Source organism: Corvus hawaiiensis, chromosome 21 (assembly GCF_020740725.1).
Source record: "Corvus hawaiiensis isolate bCorHaw1 chromosome 21, bCorHaw1.pri.cur, whole genome shotgun sequence".
Classification (NCBI taxonomy): domain Eukaryota; kingdom Metazoa; phylum Chordata; class Aves; order Passeriformes; family Corvidae; genus Corvus; species Corvus hawaiiensis.
In genome coordinates, this window is record NC_063233.1 from 1,762,791 (window position 1) to 1,783,212 (window position 20,422).

The following is a 20,422-nucleotide window of genomic DNA, read 5'->3' on the forward strand; positions in this document are numbered from 1 at the left end:
ATGCACCGGAGCCATGGGGGCGGGCAGCCCCGGGGCCCGGGCCGCCGCGCCCCGGCCGGCGCCCAGGCGGGCAAGGTGAGCGCTGCCGCCGCCGCCGCTGCCGTCGGGGCCGGGAGCGGGGCTGGAGCGGGGCCGGGCTCCCCGCGGCGGCCGGTACCGGGGCTAGGGCCGGGCCGGGGCCGGGGCCGCTCGCTGCCTCCGGCGCCAGAGGGGTGGATTTTTCCATCCCGGCGTTTTCTGGGGCGTTTTGTGCTCGGCAGAGGGAGAGGGGGAAGAATTTCGATTTTTAATTACTACCATTAAAAAAATCAAATTTGCAATTCTTTGGGTGGCCTGATGGATTCCCTGATTGACAGCCGGAATTGACACTCTGGTACCTCTTATCTCGGGCATTTACGGCAATTTCTAATTGCAGGTAGTTTGGGGGGTTTTTCAGCGCCTTGGCTCGCATGGGAACCGAGCGATTACTTCAAGAGGCCCGGGTTAAGTGCAGGCAGGGGGAGAATTCAATCCACATTCAAATTGCTTCATTAAAGAGACGCAGCTTTTGTTGCAAAGGATTTAAATGGCCACTAGAAAGTTCTTATTTATTGTTTTGAGGCGGTTTATATAGGGTGCCCCGCGCTCGCCCGGCGCATGGAGCCGCAGCCTCCCTCTCCCGCTCTCTCCATCAAGGTGATGCCGCCGGAGCCGCTGCCCAAGGGGAGCGCCCGCTGTCTCGACCCGCACTCCCGCGCCATGGTAAGCGGGGCCGGGGGTTGCGGGTTCACGCCGGGACCCGCCGGGCCGGGAACGCGGGGACGCACCGGGCCGGGGGTGCCGGGAGCTGTGGGGACCCGCCGGGATCCGCTGGGCCGGGGGCTGTGGGGACGCGTCGGACCGGGGATTACGGGGTCCCGCCAGGGATGTCGGGGATTTGTGCGGACCCGCCGGGCCGGGGATGCCGAGGACTGCGGGGAGCCGGCGGGAAGCTGCGCTTCGGTCCTGCGGGGAACGGCGGGGCCCCGGCTGACGGCCCTGCGGCGGCTCTGCCCGCAGTCGCAGCCCGACGGGGAGCCTCTGCCTGGCGCGCTGGAGAAGGAAGACGCCCGCTCAGCTCCCAGCACCCCTTCCACGCCGTCCGTCTGCTCCCCGCCGTCCTCCTCCTCCTCCACGCCGTCGGCCGGCAAAAACGTCTGCTCCAGCTGCGGGCTGGAGATCCTCGACCGGTACCTGCTGAAGGTGAGCGGGGCGGAGGGCGGCGGGGGCGGCGGGGGACGGCGGGTGGCCCCGGGTCTCAGCCCCTTCTCTGCCGCAGGTGAACAACCTTATCTGGCACGTCCGGTGCCTGGAGTGCTCCGTGTGCCGCACCTCGCTGCGCCAGCAGCACAGCTGCTACATCAAGAACAAGGAGATCTTCTGCAAGATGGACTACTTCAGGTAGGGACCGGGCCGGGGCCGCTCCGGGGGTGTCAGCCGTCTCCGGCTGCCGCGGGGTCGGGGCCGCTCCGGCGCTGCCGTGGGGAAGGTTTGGAAAAGCCACCGGGCTCCCTGGAGCAGCCGGGTGGGAGACGACCCTCGGGAAACGGGGAGAAAGGAAGGAAGGGAGTTTGGGGTGCAACTACACAACCGCTCGGAGAGATTCCTGCCCTCTGGCCGGGCTGTGGGGGCCGCCCCGAGCCCCTGCTCCTCCCGGCTCGGCGGCGACCGCGCCCGGCTCCGGGGGTGCGGCGCGGCGGGGATGGCCCCGCGGCGGGGAAACGGGGCTCGAACGGCCTCGTCCCGGCTCCTGCCGGAGGGCAAATAGGTGCTGCCAGCCTGCGGTGCCCAGAGGCTTTCGGGGAACCCCTGTTCGCGCTGTGGGCCCGCAATGGCCGGAGCGTCCGCGGCGGGAGCGCGTTACAGAACGGAAACGAACGACGGGCAGCGGCTGCGGCCGGCCGGGGCTCGGCGGCGGCCCCGGGGCTCGGTCCGGACTCGCACACCCGGGCAGCCTGTCCCGCAGGGAGGATGTTCTGGCTTCGACAGTCTTTCTGTTCTAAACCTTAAACCACGAATTTTCTCCCGATTTGACTCGCACGAGGGGACCGAGTATTTTGAGCTCCTCTCTGGGGTTTAACTAAACATTGGAACCCCCTCTCCGACTTTCCCCATTCTACCAGGATGAGGGAATGCTGTTTGACCCGGGAGGAAGGGGAATGGCGGGCAGGAAATGGGAATGACCCCGGCGGGGCGCGGGGGGCTCGGAGCATCCTCCGGCCGCGGCAGAGCTCTGGGCTGCCCCGACGACAGCGGGCAGGGGAGCTCGGGGGAACATCTCAGAGATTCCTCCGGTGTTTTTTATTAAAGGGTCTGCGACTACCCGATTTTCCGCAGCTCAGCCCCTGCCCCCGCCGGGCTCGGTGCGGTGCCGCCGGGAGTGCGGGGCTCATGGAGGCGGGTGCGGGGCTCAGAGAACCGGGTCAGTCCCGAGGCTGCGGTGCTCTGCGTCCTGCCCTGTGGTGGCTTTTGTTGTTGTTATTACTGTTATTATTGTTGTTGTTATTATTTTCAAACTGCAATTTTCGGTAATTTCAGCGAAATTTTCCCCACTCAACACAGAAAGACACAAAGGGGTCCCGGGGCCTCGGTGCTGTTTTGGGGTACTTTGAGCGTTTTCATTCGTTTATCACCGTTCTGGTGCCGCTGATGTTTGGTTTGTTTTTAAGAACGGATCTTTCCAAAGGCGGTTTTAAAGTAGCGCTGGGACCTCGAAATGACCTTCGAGCAAATGTGGCAAATAATAGTGTTAAAACAAATCTGTTTCGCGATCCCCGGTCCGAGAAGCCCCGACCCCCTCCCCGTTGGGAGCAGTCGGGCTCTGCCCGCCGGTATCGGCGGGGCCAAGGGAAATAAAACGAAAATCGCGGAAGCCGCCGCAGGATGCTCCCGGTTCCTGCGGTGCCCGTTCGGGGGGCGCGGGGGCTCCCAGCCCGCGCTCCGCACTTGTCTTTTGCAAAAAAAAAGGCGGGAGTTTGGAGAGATTTTTTTATTTTATTTTGGTGAATCTTCGAGCGGCGGCAGCGACGGCAGCGGCGGCGCTCGGAGCCCGGCGGGCGCGGAGCTCCCTCGCTCCCTCCGGCCCCGCGGGGATCGCTGCGCCTCCCGGCCGAGTCCCTGGCCGGCCCCGGTGCGGTGGTCGGGGGTGGCAGGAGGGGGTCGCTCCCGCCGTCTCCCGTGGCAGAACCCGCCGGGCTGAGCCACCGCCGTCGGTGCCGGTGTGCGGCCGGGAGCCGCTCGCCAGGGCTGGGATCCCTCCGGCTGCCCCTGGCAAGCTGGCCTCGTTGTCCGCTCTCTCGGCCCCCTCCTGCACCCACCCAGCCCTGGGAGCATCCCGGCTGGCGTCTTGTTGACTCCAGTCAGTGGAACCCGGCGCGTGGCACAGGGTAAACCTGATCCTCGGGATGGATTTTTAAATTTTTATCTATTATTTGAGGCGCATTAAATGTGTGGGGTTTATTTAAAAGCAAAGCAGAAACCCCATCCTAACACGTGTGGTCCTTGGAGCAAGGCAGAGGGAAGGAGCAGTGGGATGCTCTGCACAGGTCACACGGATGCTCTGTGGCTGCAGTGCTGGTTCCTCCGACACCGGGGCTGTTAGGGGACGCTGAGGATGAAGGCTGTCAGGCACGGGGCTGTCATGTCCCAGCTCCACTGCCCACGGGGAGTGTGGTTAGGCCCTCTCTGTCCAAGTGTCCCTTCTCTGTCCCCATGAGGGGCTGTGTATGTGCTGGCACTGGTGTGAATCCATGGCCTCGTGCATTTTTAAGCAAATGCTGCTGTTTCCTGTGTCTTGTCAAATAATTACATTTGGCATCTAAGGCTCCAGCGTTTCAAGGAGAACCAAATTAAAATTGGAGCTCATTGAGCAGAACATTGTGTTCCCGGGCGATGCAAGGGCTGCTCACAGCCAAGCTCCCACGGCTCCGGTCGCCCGGAGGCCCAGCATGATCCTGGTGTGATTCCTGCTGTGCCCTGCTGTGACCTCGGTGGGCAGTCTGTAGGCATGTGACCTTGGGGTCACTGGCTGGGCTGTGGCTCAGGTGATCTTCACCCCTCGCTCTTATGTCCCTCTGGGATGATGCTCCCTCTCAGGCATTGCTGTGGCTCAGTGTGAAATCCTCGCTGAGGCACCGCTGCTGTTCTGTGAGACTGGGGAGATGTCTGGGAGCTGCAGCTGACTCTGAGGGCTGTGTTAGGGGCTTCCTACAGAGTGGACCCAAGAGGGGACAGGAATGTTTGGAGCTGTGAGTGGCCCTGGGGCTGGGCGCCTCTTGCCCTGTCCCCACAGGCAGGGATGGACAGGAGGGCTGAAGGAGCTGTGGCACCGGGGTACGAGCGGCGTGGGAGAGACAGGAGGCACCAGGGCGTCCTCCCGCCTCTGCTGTTCCGGCAACCCAGATGATGCGGCCGCCCCTGGGGGAGGTGGGATGAGTCTTGTTGGGATGAGTCTCTCTGGGATGAGTCTTTCCTGGTAACATTGCAGTTAGTTTCCATCCCCAGAGTTAACCTTTGGGGAGAGCATTCACTCACAAACCATGCACGCAGGGCTCTGATAGCAGCTGGTGATGCTCCAGCTTGTGCCACTGTTCTGGGCTTGGATAAATTCTCTGGCTCTTTGTCTCTTGCTACAGTGTGGCCCTGTCCCCATCCCCATCCCTGTCCCTGCCAGGCAGGAGTCATGTGGAACCCCTCTCCTGGTGCTCTACTGCTCCGAGCAGATGGGGCTCTTCGGGTTCCCACTGCCCTGCAAGGACAGTGAGCTAAAGCCCGTGTTATGTTTGAGCTGTTATTTGCAGTGGTGATGGGTCAGGACAGGCTTTTCGCAGGCATTTCTCTCCCCATTCCTGTGTCCCTGGCAGTTGCGGTGCCACGGTGGTTGTCCCTGCAGTGACAGTCTCTGTTGGGTGACGGTGGGTGCTGTGCCCGGCCCCAGCACTGTCTCCGCAGAGCGCGATGGCTGCAGCGGTGCCGCAGCCGGGAGTTGGCCGAGAGCCGCAGGCGCAGCATCAGTGGTTGCGGGTGCCGCAGGCTGTGCAGCCCTGTGCCCGCGGTGCTGCTGAGCCTCAGCCTCTCTCCAGGTTCTGCTCATGCTGTGGCTCTGCAGGGACAGAGGCATCAGCCCCTGCCTGTGCTGCTGCCATGGCCACACGAGTCCCTGCGCCTTCGGCAAGCCCTGCCCTGCTCCCTGGGCACCGCTGCCAATCTGGGGGTCCTGCCTGGTCCTCAGGAGATGCCTGGGTGTCTCCCCCAGATCCCAGCTGACGTGTGATGGGGATGTGTGACCATTTCTGTGTGGTGCCTGGTGCCTCAGTTTCCCCCATCCCCATGATGTGCTCCCCCCGCGGGCTGGGATTCGAGCGGGGAGCGGCGATCACCACGTGCCATTAGCTCCCTACGCCTGCCCCTTGCTTGATACTGTTCAGCAAGTACGACTGTTTACATAGCACATTGTTCAAAGTAATTCAATTTGCAGGAATGATCTTTATTTCTAAATAAAAAATTAATACAGTTCTTTTGTTTGTGCGTTTATATAAACGAGCTGGCACAAAGTCAGTTTACAATGTTCCCATCTGAAGTAAATTAGTGAAGTCTCTTAGCTAAGTCTCTGTATAATTTCAGCACAGAAATGTCCCTTTTTTTTTCTTCTTTGGTCAGCTATGGTCAGGCTTAAAAATTTAGACCCTTATTTTCCTCCCAAATAGTTTTGCTGTTAGTAATCCCAGCACCGGACAGTCTTTCCACATCTTGCTGGGCCCACGGTGGGCAGCAGTTCTGTGGTGTGGGGTCAGGCATGGGCAGCACACTGGCTGTGATGGCCTGACCTGGGCTCTGTCTCTGCCTGTCTGCAGAGCCTGGAGCTGCTCTGGCCACTGAACTGAAGGGTTTGAAGTGCGGGGTCTCTCCTGTTGCTTGTTGTGGTTATTTCTTGTCGGTGTTTTGTGCCTGCACTGAGAAATGCTGGAGCTGCTGTGATGAGGGGCTGGCTGGAGCCCTCGGGAGCTTGAGGTGGCAGTGGCAGTTCTGGGGCTGTGTGGGGAAGTGCAGTGACTGTGTTGGAGTCAGAACCACCTCTGGGGTGGCAGAAGAGATGCTCCCTTCTCTCCTGATGCTCTCGCTGCTGCTCATTGCATTTATTTTTTTAAGCAGTAATACTGAATGCAGAAATCAAACCAAGGCCAGGCCTGGCACCTCATGTCAGACACTGTCACCCCCTGCGAATCACCTGCCCTTGGCCATCAGCATCCTGATGGGAATGGGGTTTTTCACACAATCACCTGGTGAGGGGATCCTGGCTGTCTTGTTGCCTCTTCACTGCGATGAGCTACCTTCCATCATAGCTCATTCCAGCGCAGTCATCATCCTCTCACAGTGAGGAGACCTCCTCCATGGGGGAAAAGCAGATGTGTGTGCCTGTACGTGTGAGGAGAACACACATGGTTTGATTTATGGCAGCGGGAGAGAACCAGCTCTGACACAGTTTCCATCCGAGTCTCACACTGGCTGTTATCAAAATAAAAAACCCACAGGCTTGGAAGCTGATTCACGGCGCTGCGTCACCTCAGCGCCTCGGCCGCGTCTGGCGCCTCAGGGCTGCAGTGAGTTACACCCCACTCCTGCCCACGCTGCTGTCACGGGAAAAGCCACCGGTGGGGCAGCTCCACTTCCTCTCTCCACGAATGGGTGTTGTGGGTGTTGGGGTGGTCAGGGTGAGCGATGGGATCGACAGCAGTGCCTGCAACCCGGCATCGTGCTGCCTGCCCTCGCCCTGCCTGCCTTCCCCTGCCTGCCTTCCCCTGCCTGCCCTCCCCTGCCTGCCCTCACCTGCCTCTTCTCCTCCGCAGCCGGTTCGGTACGAAGTGTGCCCGCTGTGGCAGGCAGATCTATGCCAGCGACTGGGTGCGGCGAGCGCGGGGCAATGCCTACCACCTCGCCTGCTTCGCCTGCTTCTCCTGCAAGCGGCAGCTCTCCACCGGCGAGGAGTTCGGCCTGGTGGAGGAGAAGGTGCTGTGCCGGATCCACTACGACACCATGATAGAGAACCTCAAGCGAGCGGCAGAGAACGGTACGGAGCGCCGGCGGCCTCGGCCCGGGCAGGGTGTCACTGTCCCCCGCGCTGACCCTTAGCACAGGGTGTTGGGGTCGGTTCTATCATTGTCAAAAGTGGTGATGGGTGGCCCTGGGAGATGTTGAGCACAAGGCCCTGTGCTGGCAGGAGGGCTCATGGGGTGGCCAATGTGCTGGGAGCACCTGCGGCTCGTGGCAGACCTGTGTGCCGGGGGCAATGCCAGGGACAGTGCTTGGTCCTGCACTGCCCCACATGCAGCGCCTGAGGAAGCTGCTGGGATTTTGAGGCCGTGAGTCATAAATGTAGAAGGCGGGATTGGCAATTTGACAAAACCTTCCCATCATTTTCCACCCACCCTGCCCATCCTGGGTTGTGCCACTCCCAGCTGGACAGCGCTGCACCATGGCCAGCCAGCCTCCACTGTCCCAATCGATTCAGTGACACTGAGGTCACGCAGCACTGCAGCTCCTGTCCCTTCCCCATCCTCCTGCACGGCAGTGCCCAGAGAGATGCTCAGAGGAACAAATTTGTGGGGTAAATCCAGAGTGGTACTCAGGGAGGCCGGGCAGTACCAGGGCCTGTCCTGTGGTAGAAAGTACTTCAGCACATGGTGGGCACAGGGAGTGACACGCCATGTCCCGGCCCATGCAGCATGTGGAAACCATTAACAACCTGACAGGAAAATAATATGTTTCTGTTTACTGTGTTTGAGTAAGAGGATGAAAACAGAGTGCCCAGTTGGGTTGGGAGGGTCCCAGCTCGGACGTGGCTCGTGGCATGTTGGTCCATATGGTCAGCTGCTGCGGGGGCGTGAGGGAGTGATGGGGAGCAAGGATGGAGGGGGAGAAGCCACGTGTCCTGCGGGAGCAGAATGGTGTGAGGACAGCAGGGTCTGGCACTGGGGACTCCTGCAGAGCTGTTGCCCCAGCTGAGGGCTGGGATGGTGGGTTTGCTGCTGCTGCTTGGAACAACCTGCTGGTGTGGGCTGAGCACCAGTGCTGGGCAGTGCTGGGGCACCTGGTGAGTGTCAGGTGTCACTACCTGTGTCCAAGAGGTTTTGAGAAGGGGGTGGGATCACTTTGGAGGGCTGTAGTTGCTGTGGAGTTGGAGGGCTGCACTCCCCCCTCCAGTAATTACCCAGCAATTTCTTCTGCACATGAGGTTTTACATACAAGAAAAATAAACAGATGTTGCTGAAGTCAGAGTCCCATTCATCATCCGAAAGAACAAGTCAAACTATATGAGAAAGTCCTTCAACTCAAGCCAAGACAATCACAGCCCGGTCCAGCTTGTGGAGCGATCGCCGGGCTGTGCAGGCGCATCCTGGGAGCGGGACGAGCGCCAGCCCTGCTCAGCCACCCTCCCTCGCCCATTCCTCAGTGGTGCTTCACCTACACTGCCCAGAGCAGCCAGGGCTGCAGCAGGGCCCCAGTGAGGAGCGAGGGATCTGGCTCTGGACGCTGTCCCTGGAGGCTGCACAGCAGCGTGAGCACGGCTGGGCTTGCCCCGACACCGTGCTGGGCAAGGGGAAGGTCAGTGCCCCCCTGGAGGGTCCCCCTTGGTGTGGCTGCTGCTCAGAGCGTGGCCACCCCAAGGCCGTGGGGATGGTGCTGCTCCTGCTGCTGCTCTGGGATGCAGGAGGAAGAGGAGGTCAGGTGCTGGGACGATTTGGGGCTGGGGAAAGGAGCAAAGAGCCCACTGAAATGCTCTGAGCAAACGAAAGGACTGATGGAGGCTGTGCCCACGAGGGAAAACAGGGTCACAGGGAGCAGCGAGGGGCAGGAGTGATGGATGTTGGTGAGCCTGGAAGAGACGGGGTCCCTTCTGAGCTGCTCCCTGGAGGATGTGGCCAAGTGGTGACTGTGAGTCAAGGCCAGTGGGACATCAGTGCTTGCCCTCACACACTGCCTTGACCCTTTTCCTGCTCCTGTCTCTCCTTATTCCCTGTGGCTTCCACCACTTGCTGCATTTTTCTTAATTCAACAGTAAACCCCTGGGGAATGGTGGCTTCTCCTTCCCTGTGTGTGGAGGGGCTCAGCAGCCCAGGGCTGCTCCTGAGTGGCAGTGCTGGCTCCACTCTTCCTGCTCCCACTGCAGCAAGGGATGCTGTGGGTGTCCCACACTGTGATGCCACCAGGTGTGGTGTCCCCCAGATGAGCAGCTGCCGCACGCAGAGGGGGCAGGGGGGCAGGTGGGTTTCTGACCTGTGGCTCATAGGGCTTCTCTCCTGTAGGCAATGGGATCACGCTGGAAGGGGCCGTGCCCTCGGAGCAGGACAGCCAGCCGAAGCCAGCCAAGCGAGCCCGCACCTCCTTCACCGCCGAGCAGCTGCAGGTCGGGCAGGAGGGCCGGGGGGCTGGGAGGGGCCGTGGCTCCCCAGCCTCACCCTGAGCCCCTCTCTCCTCTCTCCACAGGTCATGCAGGCACAGTTTGCTCAGGACAACAACCCCGACGCACAAACGCTTCAGAAGCTGGCGGACATGACGGGGCTGAGCCGGAGGGTCATTCAGGTGAGGGCAGGGATGGGCAGGGCAGGGAGGGGGCACCTGAAGGCTGGCACCAGACAGGGCTCACAGCCCCGTGGCTCCTCACCCCTGGCCATGCAGCACCCAGCGGCTCCTCTGCTGCCACAGCGATGCCAGCACCATTCGATGCCAGCACCATTCTTTCTCTGTCTCGCTCGTGGGTTTTCTATTTGTTTTTCCCTCTTATGATGCAATGAATCAAAGCCCCAACAGCCCCAGCAATTTGCAATAAATCTCTGGGTGGGAAAGCTGCCGTTTGTACGGGGTCCTGGAGCACTGTGCTCTGTCCCAGCCGCTGACACGGAGTGTGGGAGCTTCCCCGGCAGCCGGCCCTGCCACGAGCAGGCAAGGTTCACCAGCGTCAGGAAGCATTGGGATCGAGAAGTTTAAAGAAAAAAGGGTTTTGCAGCCCCAGGGGACACAGTGACAGGGAAGTCCCCGCACCTGAGCTGGGAGGGGAGGGTGAGTGGTGCAGTAGGGACAGAGAAATGTCCCCTCTGCAACTCCCAGCTCACAGACAGCCCAGCTTTACCTCTTGGTGACATTTGTACTCATCACTTTAATGTTCTGCTCACATAATTTCTGCATACAATAAAAACACGAGTGATTAAAATAAATTTCTTTAAGCTTTCATCCAAGACTGTTTCGCCAATGACACATTTAAATTTTGTGTGTGAAAATCTGGCTCGAGCCTCTGTTGTTGAGATTCTCCATTTAGCTAAAGATCAAGCAGGCTGCACACTGGGTGATTTTTTTATGTGGATATTTTTTAAAGGCGCTTCGAACAGGAAACAATTTGTCAAATGCTTACGACTGTTTCCTTCTCTGTGGTCCAGTGTGCTCTGCCTTGGAGAGCTGATCTTCATTCAGTCCTGGAGAAAGTTTTTAGTCCCAGCTATCTTTCAAAAATTAGAGCATAAGAGCATAAGAAACAGATCACCTCTTTAGCATAAAACCCCACTTCCATGCATGTTTTAACTCTAGGATGTAATTCCTTAACTACTCCTTTAATTAAAAGCAGTGAGATTTGATCAGAGATCTCATACCTGCTGCTCACACAGACTATGGCTGTATCCCACCACAGTACCCTCCTTCCTCAGCTTTAATGTTCTGCTGATGGGGTTTTTGAATATGATAAACCACAAGTGATTGAAACAATATTGTTTGCATCATTCTTAAAGTCACAACTTATCCTAGTTTAAGCTCCTACTCGTTTTTGTCTGCTCTTGTTTCTCTCTTTGCCAGTGCTCAAGTGTCCCAACCGATCTCAGCTGTGCTTTTAGGCCAGGTGAGCTGGGGCTACAGATTAAAATTTAAATAAGACCTTGAAAGGTGCTGCCATCATTTGCAGGGAAGCTGTGCAGGGACAAAGCTTTGCATACACAACTTTCCTCTCGCTCTGCTGAGTGTAAAACAAACCTGTGGAAGCTGGTGAAGTGCAGATTTCTCTATTTTATTCAGTTTTCATAAACACTTCGAAGAGACCCCCATCCAAGGACCCTGGCAAAGGACCACACTCCAACCCAATTGTCTCTCAGCTGTCACAGCATTCGCTGCTTTTGTTCCAGGTTTGGTTTCAAAACTGCAGAGCCCGCCATAAAAAACACACCCCGCAGCACACGGTGCCGCCCTCGGGAGCGCCCCCGTCCCGCATCCCCTCCTCGCTGTCCGACGACATTCACTACTCGCCCTTCAGCAGCCCGGAGCGGGCCCGGATGGTGACGCTGCACGGATACATCGAAAGTAAGAGGCGGTGGCGGGGCCGGGGCAGGGCGGGGGCAGCGCCCGGGAGAGGCGGTGGCAAAACTCTCCTTGTGCTAAGGGTGCAGGGCTGGTGCCCATGCTGCTCCTGCTCCTTGTGTCTGATTAACTTTGCCTTTGGGATTACCTCGCCCCCAGGAAAGTCAGTGCTTGGGTTTTACCTGACTGGTCCTTGGCCCTCTTGCGCTCTCTGTGTCATGGGGAAGAGGTGTGAGCGTGCCCCGTGGGGCTCGGTGGTCAGTGGTCTCCTTCCTGCTCAGAACAGCAGAGTTGCTTTCCCTGACAGTTCCCGGTGCCAGTGAATGATTTGTGAGTGAGGGGCAGCTTTGGTCACGCCTGGACAGAGGTTTGGCTCTGTGGCTCTTGTGAGGCTTCTCCCCTCCCTTGCCCATGAGGGCTCCTGCTGTGCCTCTGCCTGACCCGCCGGGCACCTCCTGCTCCCCGCATGTCCCGGTGGAAGCCTGGCCGTGCCGGATGGAGGGCGTGTGTTGTTTGTAGTAACAGAGGCTGAAGCCTCTTCTCATCCACAGGTCAGGTACAGTGTGGACAAGTGCACTGTAGACTTCCCTACACTGCTCCACCAGTGCACCTCAAAGCAGACATGGAAGGACCACTATCTAATAGGGGTGAGAAGGTAAATGTAGTCCCTCTTCCAGGCTGCGGGGACTACCCTCCCCTGTAGCAGAGATCTGTGTGTAACATCATTGCCACCGCTGTCTCCTGTCAGCATCACTGCCTCTCCATGACCTCTGGCAGCTGCCACCCACCCATGTGTCTTTCCTTAGTTTTGGGGGCCCTTAGGTTGATGTACCCACTGTTGGTCAAAATGGCATCACTTTGTCTTTCACTGGACACCCCTCGTTGTTGTGACGTGCTGGGACTGTGCGCCTGCATCCACGGAAGGCTCTCACACCCTCCTGCCTGAATCCTCCCTGGTTTCCCCTTCCCGTGTGCCCTGGGCTCTGTCCTGCTCCGTTCCTCAGGCACCTGCACGTGTTGTCAGTGTGAACAGCAACTGGCTGTCAACAACGGAGCAGGGGAGAGCTCCAGCATGCACTAACTTCCCAGTTTTCCACGAGTTAACAAAAAAGATTCATTTCTTGTGGATTGCAGTATTGCTTAAAAAAAAAAGCAAAAAAACAACAACTGGCTGTTACAATATCTGAAGTAGGAATGTTATTTCACAATGTCTGGCCGGGAGACAATACTGAATGTTGATATTTTTCTGTTCAGCACTTACAGTATCTGTTCTAACACACGGCTTATCGGGGGCAAGATTTCTCAAACATGCTTGGAAGATTTTATTTAGGACCCCAGTTTCAGTGGCTTCCTTTTCAGGGAACACTGAGCCTTTGGCAACTCTTAGTGGTTTTAGCTTTTGTCTTCACTGTTAGAGGTTCTCAGCACCTCTCTTTTCAGATCTCTCTCTACTCAGTGCAGCAGCTTATTGAGCTATGTTTCAATGGGCATAAGCAGGGACCCAGCAAGTTATTTTTTCAGTCTAAATTCTACCATTTTTTCATATCTGTCCAGCAAGCTGCAGAGTTCTCACAAAATATTATACAGTCCTGGTGCTGTTGTTAGAGAAGCTTCACTGCAGCAAGCAGCTCCTGATTTAAATGCAATTACTGCCTCACAGCTGTTGCAGAACAGGGTTCTCAGGACACGGAGCTTCCCCCCAACCAGCTCCTTTTCTAAACAATCACTTGCATGTTGAATTCCTTAAAACTGAAGTAGCTTTTTTTACCCCCACATCCAAAAATTTTTAATAGCTGAGATAGCTGAGATCCTGGAAAAACTATTTAAATGCTGAGTGTGTGCTTCCCTCTGCGTGGGGAGCACCCCCCACCCTCGTCTCGGGGTGCCCAGTGCAGTGGCTGGTGAGAACTGAGCTCAGCGGCTGCTCCCTCTGCCCCTGCAGGGGAAGGGACTGTACCTGCAGAGCAGCCATGTGCAGTGTTTTGGGGAGACTGTGCTGATCAGTGAGTGAGTGAGGTGGACAGTCAGGGCTGCTGGTCGTGGTCTTTGTCTTCCTTGGTAGCTGCTGTATCACGGAACAGATGAGTGAAGTGCTGGTTTTGGTGTGCTGCCCGGTTTTGCTTGGTTTCACAGTGAAGGTGTGGTGCACCTCTGCCACAGTCCCGTTACCTCCCACCTGGGGAACTCAGTGCGGCCCCGGTGGCTCCTTCCCTGGGCAGGGCTGGCAGCTCCCTGGCAGACAGTGCTTCCAGAGAGGGATTTCCTACGAGGAAGTGGCTGCCACAGCAGAGCCCGAGTGTGTTCTGCTGCTCCCTGCAAGCACATCACCACCGCGAGGGCTCTGTCTCTGGAAGCCGCTGACGCTCCCGTTTTTCCCCCAGGTCATCCTCTTTCAGTACTGACTGCGCGGACTCTTCCTCACCTGTCCATGGCCCTACCAGCACCACTGCCCCTCAGCCGCTGACACAGCGCCCAGCCCACGGCAGCTGCCACCAGTCCCGCGGGAGAAGCTCAGATCCAGCACTCTCAGTTCTTTCCATTGACCAGCACCTCGCGTCCGCTCTGATTTCTCCAGCGACACTCTGTGTATGTGTGTGTTGAGTGCAGAGTTACATTTTACACTTGTTTCTTGTGGACTTGTAGAATGACCGTGAGTCTCTCCAAGGCAGTGCCAGACACAGTCAAAACTGGTGACTCTACTGTGCTTGCAAGTCTTGCTCCCAAACCCATGGGAATATGAACAACCCAGAACACGCTGAGTCTCAGGGGGGTCGATGATCACCTATGAGCACAAAGGAAGGAGGAATTTATGTGGTTTGGCCTGATTCTCTTTTTGCACCAGTGAAGCAGTTCCTGGACATCCCTCCTTCTTTCCACTCGCACGTGTGAAATCTGAAATTGGCTTTTTGGCTCAGCAACTTGATACATAGACAGACCTTCCTGAATGAAACTCGCAGGTAGCTGAGACTCCACTGAGTGGAAAACATGATGCCAGCTGGAAATAGGCAGTTTTTCTTCCTCCTCAAAGTGCTTTAGAATCACATGTCCTTTGATCACTCAAAGGTAAGTAAATCTTAGTGTTTTTCCCCCCGGTTTTATAGGAGGGGAAGCAGAGATGTCCGAAACTGAGAGGAACCATGAGGGTTGGTGGCAGAGCCAGGTTTAGCACCCTGAAGTTTTTGATTGCTGACTTGTTCTTAGAACACTGAATATCTCTCTCCTCTCACAGCCATCTGCCAAATCTTTTTTTTTTTTTAAAGTTTTTTACTCTTGTTCTTTATTAACAAGCTACTTTATTTCCTTGGAGTCATATTGGATCACAAATGGGTGATTTCAGAATGTACCTACAGAAAACTCTCAGACAATCCATACTCTGGGACTGGGAAACGCTCACTGGAAGGTGCCCATAAAGGTGTAGAAATGTTCTGCCCTGCTGTGGACTCGAGTTCAGTCAGTGGAAAGAGTTGGGTAGAAACTGGAGACCAGTTAAAAAGGTGAAAACCACAGTAAGGCCAGCGGGAACAGTCGCTAGCCAAGTGGACAGCAAGGGGATGGCATCTTCCTTTGGCAGCATCGCTCTGATTCCCTCTGCCCTCCTGTTCTCCCTTGCTGGGGTACGGCTGTCGGTCCTGCCAGGCCCTGGGATGAGGGTGCATCCCAGGAGAACTGCTGGGCTCACGGCAACAGCAAAGGAAGTGCTCAGCAGTCTGGCCCTAAGACAGGAAAAGGACTCTAAAATGATCCTTCATTGATGGTAATAACGAAAAGTAAACAAGTGACCTCTGCCAGCCCTTCTCAGTTTGCACCGAGCCAAGAGCAGGTCTGTAACAAAACCTCTCTCCACGCAAGCACATGGGCCTGTCCTGCTGTGAAGTGTCTGTGAGGCCACTCTTCCAAGAAAGTGAAAGCCTACCCTGAGCCACAGCTAGTGAGGGATATGACTGAACCATGTCCGAGGAGCAGGAGATGGGAATCCATCTGTTACATAACTTGTTTTTAATTGGAACTGTGTTTTCCTCTCTGGGAGATCCTGGATCAACCCCGACATGGGCCGGGTGGGCAGCCATCGCTCTGCTCTGGCCAGCCCGTATTGCACACGTGGGGGGCCTTCTCCTGCCCGTGTCCCTGAACTCCGTGTGACACCAGCAGCCAGACACATGGCTCCAGCTAAACCACGAGGAGCGCTCCAGAAATGGCGGGAGGAGATGGGGACGTCTGCTGAGGTGGCCACCGAGATCTCTTGGTTTGAGAAGTAACTGAGTACAAGCACACATTGATATTGGTTGGAACAAATACACACACACACACACACACGCATTGTTCTGTGTGTGTGTACATATATTAAGAGAGTGATGGTACTACCTTGGACAGTTGGGCCAGTATCTGTCTAATTGCAGCCAGCAGCTCTATTCCCAATTTAAAATGACATTTGAAAGGAGAGAGGGGAATTAAGAGAGGGGAATTAAGTCCACAAAATCTTATTGTCAGCTCCCGATGTGTGAGTGACCATTTCCAGAGTGTGACCGGTGACAAGGCGCTCCCGCACGCCTGACCTGGCTGGAGCCATCGCTGCAGAGGCGTCCCCTCAGGGAGGGGACAGTCACCAGTTGCTCCAGTTGCACCAGGTGCAGTTCTTTTTGTCCTTGTCCATAGCAGTGAGGGAAAGATGGGTGTTCCCTTGGCTGGCTCTTGGTGACTGTTTGTCATCACAGGTTGAGGCGGTTGCTGTGTCCATGTGCCAGCCTTGAGATGCTCGTGGGGGCCGGGGGGTCACTGGGGCCTGACTTTTTTCTCCATTTGTGCTTGCACATCCTAATGACCATTTAGTTGTGGAATTAGTGCCATAAAAGAATGGATAGTTTTTTCATTTAAGACTGAAGGAGAGACTTCAGGCTGTAACTTGCCCTGACATCCCACAGTCTCTGAGATTGCCACAACGGTTCTGTTGAGGGAGAAAAGGGTTTGATGTGTTTCTCTCTTCTGTCATGGCAATACAATGAAAGGGAAACTATGAAATATGTATCTGCTAAATACCAACTTGATCAGAAAAAACCCACTTGTGAAATGTCCTGGATGCCCAAGGGTTTGTAACTGATACCACGGCAGGGCCGGAGTGCAAGGCAGGGGCTGAGGGAATGTAGGTGTTTCTCTCCAGGGACGTGGGCTCACCACAGACTGTGCTCGGGGCACTTCCCCCCATAAGTAGCCAGGAGCAGCTTTGCTAATTCAGAAATCAGGCTCTGTTTATATTAAGCCCAAATTGTTTGCAAAAACTGGAAGCAATTCAGCTTGTGCAGTTTTAGAGCTAATTATGTGTATGGAAAATACTCAACTGTACCAAGAATGTAAGAAATCTTCTAATTTATTCAATACATTGTTTCACAACATATTTCACACTGACTGTTGCCACTGAACCAAACCTTATCTCAGGTCATTTGCATTCATCTCCTGTCTGTGGATTAAAAAAAAAATAAAATTAAAGTCATTCTCATTTTCTTAGTTTATTCAGTAATTGCCAGATGGGTTCTGGTGCAGCAATGCAGACTCCACGCACTAAACTTTTCCAGTTGCTATTTACAAACCCTTTTGCAGACAGAATCCACTGAAGACAGCCAGCGAAAGGCTCTTCACTCCAGTTTAACAAGGTAACTAACAGGGCTCAGCTCTGGAAGTTGGATGGTTTAAGGTTTTATCACCGGTGATTTTTTCTGGCTCATGCTGGTTAACCCAATGCCCGAGCTAAAGGTGCTTACACAACTCACTCATTGGGACGGGGAGTGGGAACCAATCCTGCACTACTATCAGTGATTTATCTGTAGGATGCCAACTAAACACCAGTTTTATTTCATCTGCCAATCATTTTGTTGTAGCATGTTGCAATTCTGCATGTCTTGGCTACAATGGTTAAAAAATTTTTTCTCTGAATGAGTGGACAGTCAAGACTAATATTTATTTTAAAAAAGTAAAACAAAATTGTAAGCACTTTTTGTAAAACCAATGTCTGTTTTGTTACATACTTTTAATGTTGTGCTTTGTAAATGTCTTATTTGTGTAATAAATAAAGTTAATGCAAGTAGAAGTGCTGGCACTTACATCCAGAAAATGATGTAATTCCATTTTATTTTATTTTTAAATACTTTCTGGCTTACTAATCAAGCAGCAACCCACCCAGTTTTCCCCTTTTATTATTTTGTTAAACTCTGGCTTCAGGAGAGTTCAACAAACGTTCGTAGTAAATGGATATAATTTCCTAGTTAGCAAACCAGTCATTAAAGAATACCTCTGGTGTACATTATTACAATGATCAATCAATATCAAAGTACTGAGCAAAAAGAGAGGAAAGGAATTCACCAGGACAGCTAACTAAAATCTGGGAAAATAATGTTGATTAAGATGGATTTGAATGACTTCAACACCGAATCTGAGGCACTCTTTTTAACAAATTGTTTTCAGGCTTAATAATGTTTATACATACTACACTGCACACCTCTCAGGAATATTATTGTGAGTACAGTCGGCTTTTTTGCCGTGGCTTTTGCTCAGCATGACTGATTAAATGATTATTTCCATTTTTGTTTGTGCTGACAAAGATGACAGAAAGATTATATTCCTGTCGAGGGAACGGGTGAGACAAATCCACGAGGACAAATTGCGCTTATTGTGAATCAGATTACCTGCTTTGCTGGAATATTGTCTAGGAAAAACTGTTTTATGGTTTCGGTTTGTGCTCAGTTGTTATATCCCAGGCTTTCCGGCAGGTCCGAAGGATCCATTCATGCTCATCATTGTCTGAAAGGGAGAGAAAGAGAGTGTTAAATATCCCCATGTCAGATCTGCTCTTTGCATCCCTGGGGTCCAGCTCAAACAAGCCATTTTTCCTTTGAAAAATAAATCCATTTTTTAGCCATTGGCATTTCTTAGAACACATTTTTTTTGTTTGTTTAAAAGATCATGTACTGTTGTGTGGGAATTTGTCAAGGCAGGAGATACTGGATCTGTGGCAAGGACTGATTATTCATCTGTTTTATAAGCATAGCTTGGGTGAACTACAAGATTTACATGTACAGATTTTATATTTTGTCTTTTTGGGCAAAATATGGAGGAGAAATGTTGAAACAATCAGAAATTAAGAGAAGCATTTTTTAAATACTCTGGCTGTGTTCCTTGTTGGTTTATGAAAAGTGAAGGTAAAGAAAAATTTCTAGTAAAATCCCAGGTTCTCGTCTTCCAGCTTTTCTTTCCATGCTGTTTTTGAGATGTATGTTGTGGCAGGTATTGATAAGCTGATGTAGTGGCTGAGAGATATTTTAGACCAACTCCTGAGTCCCTTGTTAGCATTCATGTCTGTCGTATTTATTCTGAGAGCATAATGACAGTGTGGAAAGAAAATAAAAGCAAAGACAATGTAGGAAAAAAAACTGACCAGCAAAGTTTGAATAGTAATTTTGTGCATGATTTACAAAAAAAATAGCTTGGTGGATGTTAAGTTGTGGCTTCTTAATTTCAGGGATTTAAATAGTCTTGTCTCCAAAAACTGTTCTGTAGCCTTTTCTTTTGTGTTTGTGTAGGAGAAAAGAGATCTGTGTAGTAAACCAGGAAAAACAAACTTCAAAAAGCCTTAGAAAAAAACATTGAAGTATTACTTAAAACAATACCTGTAATTTTTTAAATATAAATGAAATATATTCAAGCTGCTTCTTGTGTTTACCACTGTCTTAACAAATTCATATTAGCTGCTTGTGATGTGTGTAAAAATCTTAATTTTGAGGATTTGTGGCAGCCCTTGTTACGTAAAAGAACAGATGACTGGGAGGAGGACGGAGCTGAGGGGGTGTAACCCCGGTGCTGCGACCATCACGGTCCCATTTATTCACACTGCTGAGCACTCTGCTTAGGCAGGTCAGAAAAAACGGAGAAAGAAGCATGTTACTTCTTTAGGAGTCAAATTTTCATGGAGATCTTTTGATTGTGGAGTTGTACCTTTATGTTAAAGCGACAGAGGAGCATTTGAAATGCAAAAGACAGGAAGGTCCTGGGAATGAAGTGTTAAGCTCAGAAGTTCCCAGAGGGGTATGTGACAAATTCTGATGCACAAGTCCTCAAGCCTGGGGGTTAATCCCATTGACTGTGGTGGCTCGTGAATCAAGTCAGCTTTGTCTTTCCTTTTTTCTTTCATTGCTGGCTGAGTGAGTCGGGCACACACCCATAACGTGCTGCTCACATGCTCACACACAGCTCTGCTGGCATCCTGGTGAGGGCAGAAAGCATCCTGGTGAAAGGAGGAAAGCATCCTGGTGGAGGCAGGAAAGAATCCTGGTGGAGGCAGGAAAGCACGTGCCAAGGTGCTTGCTTTAATGACTGCAAAATGTTCATAATTTGGATAGAATAGTTAAATTCAGCTCTTTCTGTGTTTCACTGGTCTCTTTTTTATTCCTTATAGATTCATAGATCCATTACAACATACCCCGTTAATGGCACATTTCTAATATGGGTATAAAGTAGGAGAAAATAGATGCTGAAAAAATATGCTAAAAGGGAAATTAAAAACATGAGCACTGAGTCTTGCTTAAAGACCACGCAATCCTCACGGGCAGATTCCACTGAGGGCTGCAACAGGAATGCAAATGTGGTCCTTAAGCTTTCTTAAAAACAACATCCAAGCCATGATCAATGTGCTGGCTTTTGTTCTATGCTCTAGGTGTTGCAGATGTGAGCCTGTGACAGATGTTGTCCAGTCTGTGTGGCTCTGTGGCTTTAGCTGGAATTGCCTTAACCAAAAAAAATAGTTTATCTGAGCTTGTAATAACTGCATGAAAAGGAAACTTTTGTCTATTTGTGTCATGGTGAAGGAATAAGAAAACTTAGAGATGCTGTGTATCACCACGTTTGGCTGGTAGCTGGGCACACCTGGCTCACCTGAGCACTAGAAATAACCAGCCTGAGTCTGTCTGAGCCTTTGACAGCACTCACTCAGCTGAGTATCAAGGGTGTAAGCACAAAGAAAGGCAGATGTAACTTGGCTTCACAGGTTTCCAACATACCCTTGGTTTGCCCAGATTGTTTCCTTCTG

At 53.3% G+C, this 20,422-nt stretch overlaps 2 protein-coding genes across 6 annotated transcripts in view; one reads left to right on the plus strand and one right to left on the minus strand.

Annotated features, from left to right (window-relative positions):
* Positions 1-17,450, plus strand: LHX6 (LIM homeobox 6). Of its 5 annotated transcripts, none has more exons than XM_048325648.1 (10): positions 1-75; positions 601-741; positions 1,039-1,221; positions 1,298-1,419; positions 6,864-7,084; positions 9,321-9,421; positions 9,502-9,597; positions 11,181-11,355; positions 11,904-12,007; positions 13,734-17,450. In XM_048325648.1, the coding sequence occupies exons 1-10, from the start codon at positions 1-3 to the stop codon at positions 13,752-13,754; spliced, it is 1,239 nt and encodes a 412-aa protein (XP_048181605.1). In that variant the 3' UTR covers positions 13,755-17,450. The 5 variants fall into 5 exon arrangements, with proteins under 5 accessions (XP_048181605.1, XP_048181608.1, XP_048181607.1 ...); XM_048325651.1 differs by having other exon boundaries at positions 44-75; positions 676-741; XM_048325653.1 differs by lacking the exon at positions 1-75 and adding an exon at positions 179-415 and having other exon boundaries at positions 676-741.
* MORN5 (MORN repeat containing 5) overlaps positions 16,697-20,422 on the minus strand; it is a 14,664-nt gene continuing 10,938 nt past the window's right edge. Inside the window, exons 5-6 of the mRNA XM_048325654.1 lie at positions 18,027-18,141; positions 16,697-16,804 (exon numbers count right to left, since the gene is read on the minus strand). Of these exons, the coding sequence (XP_048181611.1) occupies positions 18,062-18,141 (80 nt within the window). The 3' untranslated portion in view covers positions 16,697-16,804; positions 18,027-18,061. The remainder of the gene's footprint in view (positions 16,805-18,026; positions 18,142-20,422) is intronic.